At 40.4% G+C, this 14921-nt stretch overlaps 1 protein-coding gene across 4 annotated transcripts in view; it reads left to right on the plus strand.

Annotated features, from left to right (window-relative positions):
- dock6 (dedicator of cytokinesis 6) overlaps positions 1-14921 on the plus strand; it is a 31780-nt gene that overhangs the window by 7589 nt on the left and 9270 nt on the right. The window contains exons 13-32 of one of the 4 annotated variants that reach the window (XM_032537441.1): positions 410-503; positions 645-807; positions 5267-5384; positions 6863-6933; positions 7009-7147; positions 7270-7371; positions 7477-7563; positions 7974-8205; positions 10008-10172; positions 10322-10494; positions 11214-11315; positions 11710-11796; positions 12244-12339; positions 12515-12655; positions 12972-13085; positions 13200-13370; positions 13454-13593; positions 13694-13863; positions 13975-14126; positions 14406-14588. In XM_032537441.1, the coding sequence (XP_032393332.1) occupies positions 410-503; positions 645-807; positions 5267-5384; positions 6863-6933; positions 7009-7147; positions 7270-7371; positions 7477-7563; positions 7974-8205; positions 10008-10172; positions 10322-10494; positions 11214-11315; positions 11710-11796; positions 12244-12339; positions 12515-12655; positions 12972-13085; positions 13200-13370; positions 13454-13593; positions 13694-13863; positions 13975-14126; positions 14406-14588 (2700 nt within the window). Of the gene's footprint in view, positions 1-409; positions 504-644; positions 808-5266; positions 5385-6862; positions 6934-7008; positions 7148-7269; positions 7372-7476; positions 7564-7973; positions 8206-10007; positions 10173-10321; positions 10495-11213; positions 11401-11439; positions 12000-12243; positions 12340-12514; positions 12656-12971; positions 13086-13199; positions 13371-13453; positions 13594-13693; positions 13864-13974; positions 14127-14405; positions 14589-14921 lie in introns of those variants that run through there. The other 3 variants (XM_032537442.1, XM_032537443.1, XM_032537444.1) reach the window with 3 other exon arrangements.

Here is a 14921-nt window from a genome sequence, read left to right on the forward strand (position 1 = left end):
GATTTGTCTAGCCTGTTATATTTTAGACAACCTATGAATCAAGGATGGATTTCTTTTAAAGAGGCTAGAAACTTGTCATTATAGAAGTTAAGGGGAATCGGCAAGAGAGAGTATTATAATTCTGGGAATATAAATATATAATTGTAGTTTTTCCAGGAAAATCCATGATTTTGATGTTATACATTTTTTTCTATTAGTGTAATAAGATTAAATGCAGATTATTACAAGCACTATCCCGCCAAAAACATGTATTCAAATGTTTTGACCACGAATCATTTTATGAGTTGTTACCATTATAGGATAGTACGTCGTTGCTCTTTTATAGAAATGACAGCTATTATAACTATATTATAATTAGGCGTTTAGTAAGCCCAATGCAAACTCTGTTCTTCTGTTTGTGCACATGAAGGAGGGGGACAGACTGAGTGATGAGGACCTCTACAAGTATCTGGCAGATATGCGCAGACCGTCCTCTGTTCTGCGACGACTAAGGCCTGTCACAGGTAAACGCGATATGCTATAGTGCATAGTTAATGTTTATGTGAAATTGTCTGAGTTCATGTGGAAAGGTTGATGAAGGATTTGTGATGAGCAGTTTTTCTATCTTGGTTGGTTGGTTCTTCATGAATTATTTTGTCCCTCAGCCCAATTGAAGATTGACATCTCTCCAGCTCCGGACTCACCTCATTACTGCCTGTCACCAGAGCTGCTTCATGTGAAGCCTTACCCTGACCTGCGTGTTCGCCCAACCAAAGACGTGCTGGAGTTCCCTGCTCGCTGTGTATACACACCGCACACCACCTACAGGTGAGTGTTTACCTATCACACATACACACATGTATACACACACTAGGGCTGCTTGATTATGGGAAAAATAGTAATCACGATTACTTTTGGTCAATATTGAAATCACAATTATTTAACACGATTACTTATTAACCTTTGGATATAATGGGTAGTGTCCAGGGTATAATCTTTTAGTGTCCTTTATCTGACAGAAAGAGTCGTTGGATCAAAATAAAATGTGTTTTACTGCCGTTAGGGCTGCACGATTATGGCCAAAATGATAATCACGATTATTTTGATCAACGTTTTGATCACAATTATTTGTTGATTTTAAACAAAACAAATTTTAACGTCACATAGGCTATTTATAACTGCGAGAGGGAGTGTGATGGACGCCACTCACAGAGAGACGGCTGATCATTATGAACGGGTCCAGCACGGGTCGAATGGCGAACACACGTTGTGTGTATGAAATGTCTGTATTGTCACTGCGCTGCATTTTTATGAACTATGATATTCTGGCCGTGGGTCACATCTCTGGCCCAGGTCCAGGACCAGCAGCTCCGTCTCCCACGCTGTTACTCTACCAACTGAAGTTAGTTGCATTCAATAACTTCTTCTGTGTTCTTCGCCGTGGCGGCCGCGATAGCAGAGTTACCCGCGGAAACACTGGTAGAAATACAGGTTTGCCCCTCATACTTAACAATATACAGCTGTGTTAATAACAATTAAAACTGTAGACAAATGTCAGAAGTGTGGACCGGCGCTGTGTGGCGGGGCTGCGCGGAGAGTAAGAGGAGAGAGTAGAGGAGAGATCCCACACAGGCACGGCTTTACAGACGAAATGGGTCATGTAACACAAAATTAAACCATATCAATATAAACAGCATTGCAGCGGATGCGAGGACATTAGCGCCGGTGCGTCCTAGAGGAGCTAACAGCTAACAGACGACTGCTATCTGTTGAGTTTTCTTCCCGTTACTCTGTCCTCTGTGACTGTCTACATCTAGAAACTAAGCTGCACGGTTTGCAAAGAACAACTCTGACTGGCACATGGTCAGACAGCGGTGAACCAAGCGGTATATGGGCTATGCAAAAAAAACAAAGTCAAAATCGTGATTGCAATTAAAATTCGATTAATTGTGCAGCCCTAACTGCCTTTAGTCGGTTCAGATTTTAGAGCTATCACACATAACTTTACACAGCTAATGTACAATTCCAGATACATAACACAATATTGCATCACATGTCACATTTTTATTCCCTGTGCCCACTACTAGCCTACTGTCATTACTAAACATTGAGCTAAAATATGAACAATAATGTTGCCCTCAGTGGTCTTATTTACTAGCTACCAAAGGAAAAATGCAGCACATAGACGTTACCTTAGAATAATAATATGTGACTCATGTTGACTAATTTTACATAAAGTTTAACAAGAAAACTAAATTCTGAGGGAACATTACTATGTTTTTTCATGTTTGTTTTGAGTGGTAGGCCTATGCACCCAGCTGGAAAAAGTTATAAACAGTAAGTGAATACAGCGTGTTGGGTAAATGCAACGTCTAAAGCGGCAAAGCAGAGGGACAGCAGGGTTAGCTAACGTTAACTTTTCCCAGACAATGGAGTTGGTTTTGCCTGCTGTGGCTGCACTCCTTCTGCCCTCTTTACTTGAGCTGAGTTTTTTAAATTGGGCGGAATTGCGCTGCGCGCGTGCGTGTATCATTCAGAACACAAAAGAAAATAAGAGTGTTCTTGCAAAACAGACCATGGCAAATAATCGTTTTTTTCCGATTTATTCTATTTTGGTGACTGTTGGGATCAAAATTGAAATCAAAATTCAATTAATTGCACAGCCCCAACACACACTATATGTTGACCCATAGAACAAATATACATTCACCCCTTCATTGCATGCTGTTTGTTTGAATATTGATTTTTTTATGGAGTTGTTCTTCTTTCACTTTGGTCTGTGGTTTTATGAAAAAAGGACAGCAGGTTCTGAATTTTAATTTTGTTTTTATATAACTGTTTTGGAGATTATATAAAGCATTTTTTTTAATATATAAAAATATTTGATGTAATTCCAGATAACACAAGATACTGAAACAAAATTCTAAATAATTTAATGACTTTATTTTAAAAGGTTACTAAGTACATCAAAGCCAAAACAAAAAAGAGCTGCAACAACAAGGACATAATCCTAAGAGTACTAATAAAAAGTATTTTCTGGCTATAGAGTAGCTCTATGGCAGACATCGCAGGGTTTGAAGGAAGTGACGTTTCAGAGTTGAGACTGCGTAGACTGGGAGACCTCAGTGGTGAATCTTAAAATAACTATCTCATAGTTTCACTCTGGAAGAAAATAAAAACGGTTAATTTATTTAATGAAAACATCAAAAGTTTAAAACAACACATTTTGAACATGTGAATTACCATCATCTGCAGTTTGGAGAGCTGCTCATTCTGACTCTCAACATTCTCTTTTTGGAACTTGCTCAAATGCTGTAAACCCTTTAAGACGTTGGATTGCTCCTTTGCTCTGTCCTAAAAACAGGAATGTAGTTAAAGTAAACTATTTAATGTAAGAAATTGGAAATTAGTGTTAAAAAAATGTAAAATTGCCTCGTGCTTTTGCATTAAGCAAAAGTGAATATTGGCAGGCTGGTGTGAGGCTGTTTCTTCTATCTGTAAGTAGTAACTACAGAGAGATTTTCAGCTGTCTGTTACCTGCAGCTCTTTGATGCTGATGTTAGTGTTGAGATACATCTCCAACTTCTTCACTTTTGTTTTCAGCTCCACCTCTTCCTGTTCCATGCTGGCCAGCCAGTCTTTAGTTGTCTTGGTCTGAGCCTGTTGCTTAGACATCTGGGCCTGTCAAAAGAGCATCCGCATATGTTATTCTCTTCCCCCAACTCTGATCCCAGTGCAGCTGGCAGCTGCCTGTCCAACACTGTAACATGCAGCATTTTGATAACACTCACTCTTATATCTCAGATGAAAGAGTTACATTAATCTGTACATCAGGAAAATACATTTTAAAATCACATGATGATAGTGTGTCTTACAAAAGAAGAGTGAGTTGACCAAGCATGATCAGTTACAAAATGCTGCTTTATGTCATGTCCGTTCTTTTTTTTCTCTTGAGAGCTGACAAACACACAGATTTAATCTGATGAGGACTTTACATACTTGACATACTGCCTCTATCGTCCTCTACTCCTTCATCTTGTGCCTTTTTAGATCTTATATAAATGTTTTGTAATAACACAACCATTCAACAGCACATACGAAATCCATTGTTTACATATTTCTGTGTTTTCTTACCTGTAGCAACTGTGTCACTTCTTTAATCTGCTTTTCCACTTGTGCAGCCTGTTCAGTCTCCCTCTCCAGCTTTTGGAGAGTCTCCTCATGGCTCCTCAGAGTCTGGCTGATTCTAGCTATCTTTGCCTCAGTGGTTTCATAAACATAGTTAAGGGATTCGCTGAACTGTATGACACCAAACATGAGCACGTTGACGTCTTCCTGTGGCGCTGCCTTGTCTGCCATCTTGCCGGTCTTCTTGACAGGACCTGCATGGACTGCCCTTAAACACCCAGCCAAACAAAGCAGGCACAGGCCCCAGGTCATCTTCATGATACCAATCACTTACAATTGTAGTCTAGTTGTCTGTTTCAAAAGTTGTTCACAAGTTGGTGATTTAAAAAAATAAATAAATAATTCAGCCAGTTAAGGAGTAAACTTGCTTAATGTAAAGTATTGAAAAAGAGGAAATAAGGCTATAAAATGCGTATTTGTCTATCAGAGCTTTGCAGACCTCAGCATCATCAGAATAACCAATGGATGATGAATTTGGAGTCTGGTCAGTGTGCCTTATATTGGATGTACCAATACCATGGTAAAACATTAGCTCAGCTGTGATTCGATCACAGGTCTTGTCCGTGACCTTAGACTCAGGGACCCTACCTTGAAGTTTAAACCCTGAGAGACTAATTTTGTAATTTTGGTCACACACATGAGAACTGCATACCAAAGTACCAACTCTTGTGTTTGATAAAGAAAATGTATGAGCAGTATCATATAATCTTCACATTTAATGTTTAATTTAAAGATCATTTTCTCTTGACATGTGGATAAACTCAGCTGTTTCAAAATATGAACAAATAACCTCTAATGTTTGATTTGGACAGCAGTTAAGGTGACTTTTACCAATCCAATACTGGCTAACACTTTTCCCATGTGCACACATGACACTTATCTTTTTTTTCTGAGATAGGACTATTAAATGCTTTTGTAGGTTGTCAGAAACATAAGCTGACACCGTGGTGTAAAACTGCCTCCCTTCAACTATTATGTGATTGTCATTTAAGTACAATTAACAAACGGTGTTCCTTCAACTCTTTCAGAATGTTTTTTATTTTGTATTCTGTCCTTTTCATCTTTCTCATTCTCTGCCTTGCATCATTTTGCCTTTCAGGAACTTGCTCTATGTTTACCCACAAAGTCTGAACTTCAGCAGTCGTCAGGGGTCAGTAAGGAACATTGCTGTGAAGGTTCAGTTCATGGCAGCAGAGGATCCCAGTCAAGCTTTGCCGGTGAGTCACAGTCAAATATAATAAGTGACTGCCATGTTCTGAGGAAAATAAAACTCCAGTCACAAAGAACCGCTTGAGGCAGTGAAATAATATCTGATGTCTGCTTGGAAGAGTGAACTTCGTCAAGGGGCCTATTGGTTGAGCACAGAGGGAAGGGACATCTACTTACTAGTGCTGACAAACGATTACAATATTTAATTGGGATTAGTCGCATTAATGTCATCGTTAACCCGCAATTAATCACACATTTTTATCTATTCTAATTGTCCCTTGATTTCTTTTGTTTCATTATTTTTTTCTCAATTGAATGCTCTTCTCAACATGGAAAAGTGGATCGGCTTGCTTTGTGCAAATATTTTTTTTATTGAAAACAACATTGGTATATAGCCTACTGTAGTGTTCATTGTCACATTAACATTCTCACTTGGAGAAGTCATTCACAATTGGAGCAAATAATCTCTCACTCAATGTAACACTGTCAATCAATAAAAGGGTGAAAAAACACTTTGACGAGGGGGGGATAATTGGCATCAGCTGTGTGCTTGGCCATCAAGTGGTATTTCAGACTGCGATGATAGCTCAGTTCACAACGACAAAACAGACACTACTTTGGTCTTGCCAATGAAACCATTTGGCAACTTTTAAAAAGTAAACTTTCCATTCAGAATGTTATTGGCATCCATTTTGGCATCTCACACTTGCCATCCACTCAAAAAGTAATGTTACTACTCTTTGGCTGGCTCGCAAGCCCAAACAAGTGTGTGTGGTGTGCCTGTTGTTTTGTTTCCGGTCTAGCTTGGTCCGGTGTGGTGGTGTTGTTTTTCTAACGATACTAGTTTTTTGCAACAGCATGTAAAAAAAAAACTACAAATTTTGCTAGGCCAACAAGAACGTTAATCTCTCGATAAAAAATTTACACAGTTAAAATGGGTTTGCATTTATTCTGTTAATAACACGTTTAACCGACAGCCCTACTACTTACATTTAATAATATTTAGTGTTTTAACTAACTATTTTTGAATATCAAAAGGTTGAATGGTATACTTGGAAGGCTAAAATTTGCAATAAGTATCAATATAAAATGATCGCCCCATGTAAACTGTTAATTACACTTTTGCAGATGAATATAGAGTGAAAATAGGCCTATTTACAGCACCCTTCTCAAAAATGTTTTTTTGCTCATTTTACCTCGCTTAGATGTTTGATCTTTACTGTGAAAAATTATGTATGTGCAGCGTTTGTCACTAGAAGGTTCTCTGTCCAGCAGTTAATCCTTTGAATAGACCAATATGTCCATTTCTGGGCCATATCAGACACACATCTTTATTCCAAGCGTAGTATTACAGTAAATTTCATGGACAAGATCTTAAAGGTTTGAAAGTAGTTAATAGACAAGACTACAGTGAGGATGATTATTTCAAAGGACGTCTTTGTGTGTGTCATGGAAAAACTGTAGTTATTCTCTCCCCTTTGACCAGGTCATCTTTGGGAAGTCAAGTTGTCCTGAGTTCATGCAAGAAGCGTATACTCCCATCATCTACCATAACAAGTAAGGCTCAATCACCTGTTAATCCTCACTGTTGCCCTGTGAGTCTGTCTAATTTTTTAACTTTTGCTCAAAAAGGTCTCCTGAGTTCTATGAGGAAATCAAGATGAAGATTCCGGCCAATCTGACAGACAACCACCATCTGCTGTTCACCTTTTACCACATCAGCTGCCAGCCCAAACAGAATACCCCTCTGGAGGCCCCTGTGGGCTACACCGTGAGTATATGCCTTTTGCTGGCCCACATTTAATACTTCCACCCACACACTCACTTGTTTGATTGTTCCTTCTGTTGCCTTGCCATGGGTGAGCGATCGTGTGTCTCTTCTTCTGCCTGCAGTGGATCCCTCTGATGCAGCATGGCCGTCTACGCACCGGCTCTTTCAGTTTGCCTGTCTCGGTGGAAAAGCCCCCACCTAGCTACTCTGTACTCACCCCGGACGTGAGTGTGTTTAAAGACATTGTGTTTACTTCAGTTTGCCTGTCATTACCTACTCCTTTGTGAGGGGACAGAGTCTTAAATGAGTTGGATGTCACTCTGCGGCAGGTTCAGCTCCCAGGCATGAAGTGGGTGGATAATCACAAAGGAGTGTTCAATGTTGAGGTGCTGGCAGCCTCTTCGGTTCATACTCAGGTACACAAATGTGCTCTTTATAATCCCACCTTTTAAAACTCGTGGTTTTGAAACTGTAATACATTTTAACTAATAGCATCCATACTTTCCATCTTTTGTGAATGAAAATGCCCATAGTCTTTGTCTGGAGAGAAAATAGAACTTACTGGAGCGTTTATACTAGGCATTTGAGATATCAAGTTTTGTTTAACCACATCTTTACTCTTTGCTAATGCATTATATGCCTGAAGGCGTACATATACTATCAGCAGTGGATGCATGTAATGAAACATTTTATATTCAGAAAATCCCAGAGACCCTTGATCTTGTCTCAAAAATCTATTGGATTTTCAACGGTTGCAAAATGTCTGCCAAGTTAAAATTCACACAGTTCAAGTGATACTTAATATTTATTCAATTGTTAACTCTAGGACCCCCATCTGGATAAGTTCTTTACTCTAGTATATGTTCTGGAAGAGTACTCCTTCCCCTTCCGCCTGAAGGATGTCATAATAACTGAGGCAAACATGGAGGGGGAGCTGAAGGCCAGCATGGCTGCACTGAGAGGGGCTCTACTGGATACCTGTGTCAGGTTCTTACACCAGCTGCTCAACAAGCTCATTCAGCTCATCGTCTACCCACCGGTCATTGCAGGCCAAATTGGTAAGTGAGTTCTGAAGTGCACTTCTCAGAACAAGGCTAAAACGCTAATTCTGATCATTTGAGTAGATAACGTGGTGATGAATAATAATTACTGTTTTGGGCAACAAAACTGTTTCATTTACTATACTGAATGCATCTAATGGTACATCCATATCTTTATTATTTTTAACTTCATTGACACACCAGGCAGGGCTTCAGATATGCTGGGTGCCACTTTCATACCTCTTTATATAACTTGACATTCTACCTACCTCATTATTTAAAAAAAAGTCCTTCATTCCATCGGCCCATGTACAATCAACATTATAAACCACTCTTTCTGGAACCCTCCTTGCCAGATAACTACAGGTCTACTTCCAACGCCCTTTCTTTTAAATCTTTTTATGAAAAGTTGTTAAAAAGCAACTTGTTCAAAGACTTGAACTACACAGGGTGTTTGATACATTTCAATCAGATTTCTGTAAACTGTATTTCACCAAAACAGCCCTCCTTAAGGTCTCAAATGATGTGTTGATGGCTGCAGATGCCAGAGATTGTTCAGTCTTGGTTCTATTGGACCTTACTGTGGACCACCATATTCTCATTGAGAGACTTTTTCAGTCTCTGTAAGTGAAGGCAGCTTGTGGGGTCCCTCAGGGCTCAGTCCTGGGACCCATCATATTCTCTGTATACATGCTTCCACTTGGACAAATTATCAGTAGCTTTAGAAACATCTCCTATCATCTTTATGTTGGTGACATCCAGCTGTATTTTTCATTTAAACCTGATAAGTGTCATAAACTTACTGTACCAAACAATTAAAAACTGGATGGCAAACAATTTTCTGCAGTTGAATGCAGATAAAACAGAAGTTTCAATTTTTGCCCCTCATAACATTCAATAAACGATTAGGCAGAACCTGGGAGCTTAGTCCACATCTTCTAGATCTTGTCTTCAAAATCTTGGTGTGATTTTCCGACCAATCAAAGACTTTTTATTCCTATAATAGGACTCTGACTCAATCATGTTTCTTCCACCTAAGAAACATAGCAAAACTCAGGTCTGTTGTGTCAAAAATTTAAAATGGAGATGCTAATACAGGCTTTTATCTCATCATGATAGGACTATTGAAATTCACTTTCTATCTGTCTTAATCAATCTTCCGTACACTGTTTACAAACTGAAGAATGTTGTTGCAAGGCTCTAATCATGCTCCAACAGATGGTCACATAATATTTATAATTATAATGTCTGCACTGGCCTCCTGTTAATTTCAGAATTCCTTTAAAAATGTTGGTGCTTACTTACGGAGCCCTTAATGGCCAGGCTCCACAGTACATCATGTACACCACATGCTGAGCTCTCAGGTCCTCTGCTCAGTGTTTTTTTAGTGTATCTCGAATTAAAACTCAAGGAGACCGTGCCTTTCAGTCGGTAGCTCCTAAACTGTTGAATGCTCTTCCAATAAGCTTAAGGTCATTGGACTCTGTGGACTCTTTTAAAGTGCAGCAAAAAACCCATCTGTTCAGACAGGCATTTACATAGCATGTGTAAGCGTGTGACCTGTCTGTTTTCTTCGTTTATTTTACCTCATGCTTTATTTGTTCTTGTACATTTTTGTCTGGGGTTTTCTCTTTGCTTTGTTGATGACCAGATTTAATTTTAATTTGTTGTATTTTTTGATTTGTAAAACACTTTTTGACTTGCTTGCTTTCTAAGTAAATCAAATTGTGTTAATGTTCTGATATGGACATGCGTGTTTTTTCCCCAGCCCAAGTTTTAAATTCTGCCTCTTGCTGCTCTCACTCTTAATTTATCCACAGTGAACCTGGGCCGGGCTGCTTTTGAAGCTATGGCTTTATTGGTCAACCAGGTCCACAAAAACCTGGAGGGGATCCAGGACCAGCACGGCCGCAACAACCTGCTGCTGTCCTACATCCACTACTGCTTCCGCCTACCTACCGCTGAACCTGCAGTACCCTCGACAGGTGAGTTACCAATCTGAACTGTGTAGTCTGCAATCTGAGAAGAAGTAAGTGAGCCTTTTACAAGACCACTGGCAGACATTTGTTTGGGGAAATGGCTGTTGACTTGCTACAGTAATGTGACATTTCTATTCGTCCATCTCCATGAGTAGCTGGCATGCAGTCCTACGAGTTGCCTATGCAGTACGCCACCTTATCGAGAGCAACAGCCCGCCCAAGCAGCCTCCACTTGTCCCGCTCAAAAAGTATCAGCAACTCCAACCCGGACCTGGCTAGCACTCCAATTTCTCCTGATGAAGAGGTACAGAGGATCATAGGAAACAAGGTGAGCGGCACCTGTCTTTCGAAATGGGTTATACTTGTGTGTACTTAAAGACTTAAAACCATTTTGAAAGTCATGAAAGCGGTTGAATACTTTATTTTCAGTTTTAGAGTTCTTAAAATAATGCATTTCTTGAAATTGTATGTGTTTGCTCTTATTTGTGCTCTTATAGGTGTTTGTTGTTTATTGTATGCATTCATTTAATTTGAAAATGGTCTCATATTTGAATATTTAATGAATCACCATCTTGTTATATACTCCGTTTATTTTCCTAGTAGATTAAAAAGTGAAACCGCAGGACAAAAAATGATCACGTCTGTGTTTTTATGGTACCCCTTGTGACATATTCCTACTTTGTGTTTATCCAATATCAGTCTGTTATGTCTCGGCTCCTAACAGATTCAATAAGCTCAGGTTGACTGATAACTATGCCAACAGTTAATTATGCTGCTTATGTGCAATTATGCTTGGTGCCTCTGTCCCTTGTGTTTTGTTCAGTACCTCCAGCCCTTCCTTTGTTCTTTCCTCTCCTGCTTTCTTTGTTGATTCAAGCTTCACTTTTCTACACTCCATGCCCCTTGTTCGTTTCTTCCCAGTTTTATCCTTCAAAAATATAATATTGTGTAGTATTTACCTTCCCTTTTACTCACTGTGCCCTTGCCTCTTGCCGTACTGTGTGTTTGTGTATGTGTTTTGTGTGTGTCTCTGGTGGCTTATGGCAGGGTATTGACCGCTCCCACTCCTGGGTAAACTCTGCTTATGCCCCCGGGGGCTCCAGATCTGTACTACGCCGAAACCCCAACTCCAGCTGTGAGCTCAAGCAGGTGCCAAATCCCTCCTCCTCCTCCTCCTCCTCCTCCTCACCACCTCCATCCTGAACCATCTCTGATCAACTCTTGTGGGTCATTTCCTACATCAGTCCTTAGAGATTGTGTGGGTTTCTGTCTGCCTCTCACTTTGTTAGTCATGTCCTACCTGTCACACTTTTTTTGCATCTTGTCTGTCTTTCACAATTCATCTTCTCACCGCCAACTAACAGACTACGCCTGTTATGTTTGAGAGACATAATCTCTGCCTGGGGCTCATCAGACTTCTTACTAGCCTAGCGATCATCAGAGTTCAAAGAGAGTTCTCTGGCCACCCATCCATTTCCATTCATTCACTTTCACATCACTTTGTCCTCATCTGTGTGTTCACCTCACCACCACTCCATGTCAGGCAAACGACCGCAGCTGCAATCGCATGTCTGCCTTTCTGGACAGCGTGGCCTTGTTTTCAGTTCCCCCAAGGCAGATTACCAAAAAGGTAAAACTGACATCTACTATAACAAACTGTAAAAGTGACATTCTTCATAACAAAAATAACACATTTTGATGTCCTGGCATACATCAACTCTCCGTGTCATCACCATTCCTGGCATTTTAACAATTTCTGTAAGTTAGTGTGAGTGTTTATTTTTGTTGATGCATTGACGTTTAAGAGTTTTTTTGCCTGAAAATTCCAGGACTCAATCCGTAGCAGATTTACAGATGAGTTAGTTAAATGTTTTATTATCACTTTATAACTTAATAATAATAATAACTTAAGGAATTCTGTATAACTATAAAACAATTGCACTTATCTTTTATAAACCACAGTTACAGCTCGTAGCTTGTGAAAAAAATAAACATTACTAATCTTAATAGCTCATTTAGTTTCTAAAATGATTTGTTCATGTAAGCTTAAATTAGCTCTGTATTGGTCCACGTGTAGCTGCTCCATGAGGAGCTTGCATTGCAGTGGGTGGTCAGCACCAGCGCAGTGAGGGAAGCAGCGCTGCAGCAGGCTTGGTTTTTCTTCCAGCTTATGGTGAGTATTTCTTTGTACATTGGTATTAATGTTACACCACTTTCTTAAGAGTCTTAAGGAAATCCTACAAAAACAAGCCTCAAAACACACATTCTATAGCAACCATTGTTTGTAGAAGGTTAGCTAATATGTTCTTTAGGTGACTATTTTTCTTACTATTTGCCTTCTCCTCTAGACAAAGAGCATGACCCATCACTTATTCCTGACCTCGAAATTGGACGTTGCCAGGCGTCAGCGTTTTCCAGACCGCTTTGTGGACGACATTGCTGCACTTGTGTGTGCCATCAGTGCAGACATTGCCAATCGATACCACAAGGTATACAGCCCACAATCCACACTACAAGCAATTCAATCAAATGAAATGTGGCCAGTTGTTTTCAATGAAGAAAGTATAATATAATAAAAGATGGTCAGATGTTGTTTTAAAGTTTTTGTTATATAATAGAAAGTTTCTTACACAGTGCTTGATCTTTATCAGTATCATTAATTTAAATAACCCAATGTACACTGACCAGAAAAACAATCACGTCTGTTTTACTTTTGAAATCCTATCTTTCCTTTCATCTAATCATGTGTACTCTTTTGCTTATTCCTGTGCTCTCTCTCCCTATGAATATCTCCCTCTCTCTCAGGATGTGGAGCTTGTGGAGAGGTTGAATAGCAGTCTGGCCTTCTTCCTGAATGACCTTTTGTCTCTCATAGACCGGGGCTTTGTGTTCAACCTCATCCGCTCCTACTACAAACAGGTGTCAATTGCTCCTCTCACAGTTTTCCTTTAATATAAAACACTGTGATCCCAATACTCCCCATGCATATTTTAAAAGAGCTTTTTCTGTCTCAAACAAACATGTGTTAAACAGATTGCCAACAAGCTTCACACAGCGCAGAACCCCAGCTCTCTGATTGCCCTAAGGGTGGACTTCACTCGTATCATCTGCAGCCACGAGCACTACGTCATCCTCAACCTGCCGTGCTCCACTCTCAGCCCTCCAGCCTCCCCCTCCCCCTCCACCTCTTCCACCACTTCACAAGTACTTGACCAGGCTGGAACATATGATTTAAATGATTTAAGATGTTCATAATCTCATCTTCCTATTGGTTGTTGTATCCACAGAGTTCAGCGTTTTCCAGTATGGTGCAAGACCAGGGTGTGGCCACCATGTTTGAGCTCTCCGTCCCTTTCCGCCAGCAGCACTTCCTGTCTGGCCTGCTGCTTACTGAGCTCTCTCTCATACTTGATCCTGATGGAGAAGGGTAGGCTCTTACTAGTTGCATATATAACAATCAGGAGTTTTATTCAGTTTCCCCATAGGGATCATCAGAGTTTGATCCAGTAAATGTTTTTTTCCCATAGGGTTTTCTTCCTTCATAAAAAGGCCATTAGTGCGCTTCACTCCTTACTGTGCAGCCATGATGCAGACCCTCGTTACACTGACCCTCAGGTCAGAGCCCACATTGCTCAGCTCTATCTGCCCCTCATCCACATCGTCATGGAGACATTGCATCAGCTCCATGACTTCTCTGGTACGCACAACATATATGCAACCCACTGATATTGTTATGGCTATCCACTTCCTCCACACATTTATTTCCAGTATTATTGCACCTGAAAGTGCTTGTCTAATTTCTTTCTAGACTCCTCGCTTGCTCGGGTTCGCCATGCCTCAGCCCACGCCGACGATGCTGACCCAGACAGCGGCAACACTATCAGTCAGTCTGTTGCCATGGCGATTGCTGGCTCTCCTTTGCCGCATGTCAAAACCAACCCGTTTGCTCTGCCCACAGTGGTGAGTGATAGCAGCAGGGGTCAGGCTGTTCCTCGGGCCCTACAGACTGACAGGTCACAGATCAGCCTCTGTGTGGGAGGCTGCTGCCTTATTTTAACAGATGATCACTCAAAGCACTTAGTCAAAAAGCATTTGCATTTTTCCCATGTTATTTTTTTCCTGAATTACAACTGCTCCTTTTAGCCTATAGGTGACTTTCTGTCCTTTTCTGTAGACAGACTTTTTGCACTGTAGCAGATTAAAAGACTGGTGCTGATTGTGTGTGTTTGTCTTCAACAGGCTGGGCGCCAGTCCAGCTCTCTGTCTGCTGAGTGCAGCAGGACTCTCTTGGTGTGTTTCTTGTGGGTGCTGAAGAATGCAGATGCTGCTCTCCTGGAACGCTGGGTTTTTGATTTGTCTGTTCTGCAAATCAACCGCCTGCTGGATCTGCTCCATCTCTGTATCTCCTGCTTTGAATATAAGGTACAATAACTAGGCAGTGTCTTTCATTTCCCATACACCCAATAGGAGTCAAAACCAATTTATTGTTTAATTTGGACGTTCCAGATTTACAGCACACTATCACAGATACTATGACAGTAGTTGTTTCAAGAAAGTTGCCTGTGTGGTGTACTTTCCAGCTTACAAACTCATGCTATGTAAATTGTACCACACTTTGCATACTTCTCAGAGAAATAGGCTGAACTAGGCTTTAGCATCGGTGTTTAAGGTGCCTTCAATATCTTTGTTTACAATGAAGGTTCAACTAAATGTAAGGCCTCCAGCAGGAGTTAAAATACACCTTCAGGAAGACAG

This window comes from Etheostoma spectabile, chromosome 15, assembly GCF_008692095.1.
Source record: "Etheostoma spectabile isolate EspeVRDwgs_2016 chromosome 15, UIUC_Espe_1.0, whole genome shotgun sequence".
NCBI classification, from domain to species: domain Eukaryota; kingdom Metazoa; phylum Chordata; class Actinopteri; order Perciformes; family Percidae; genus Etheostoma; species Etheostoma spectabile.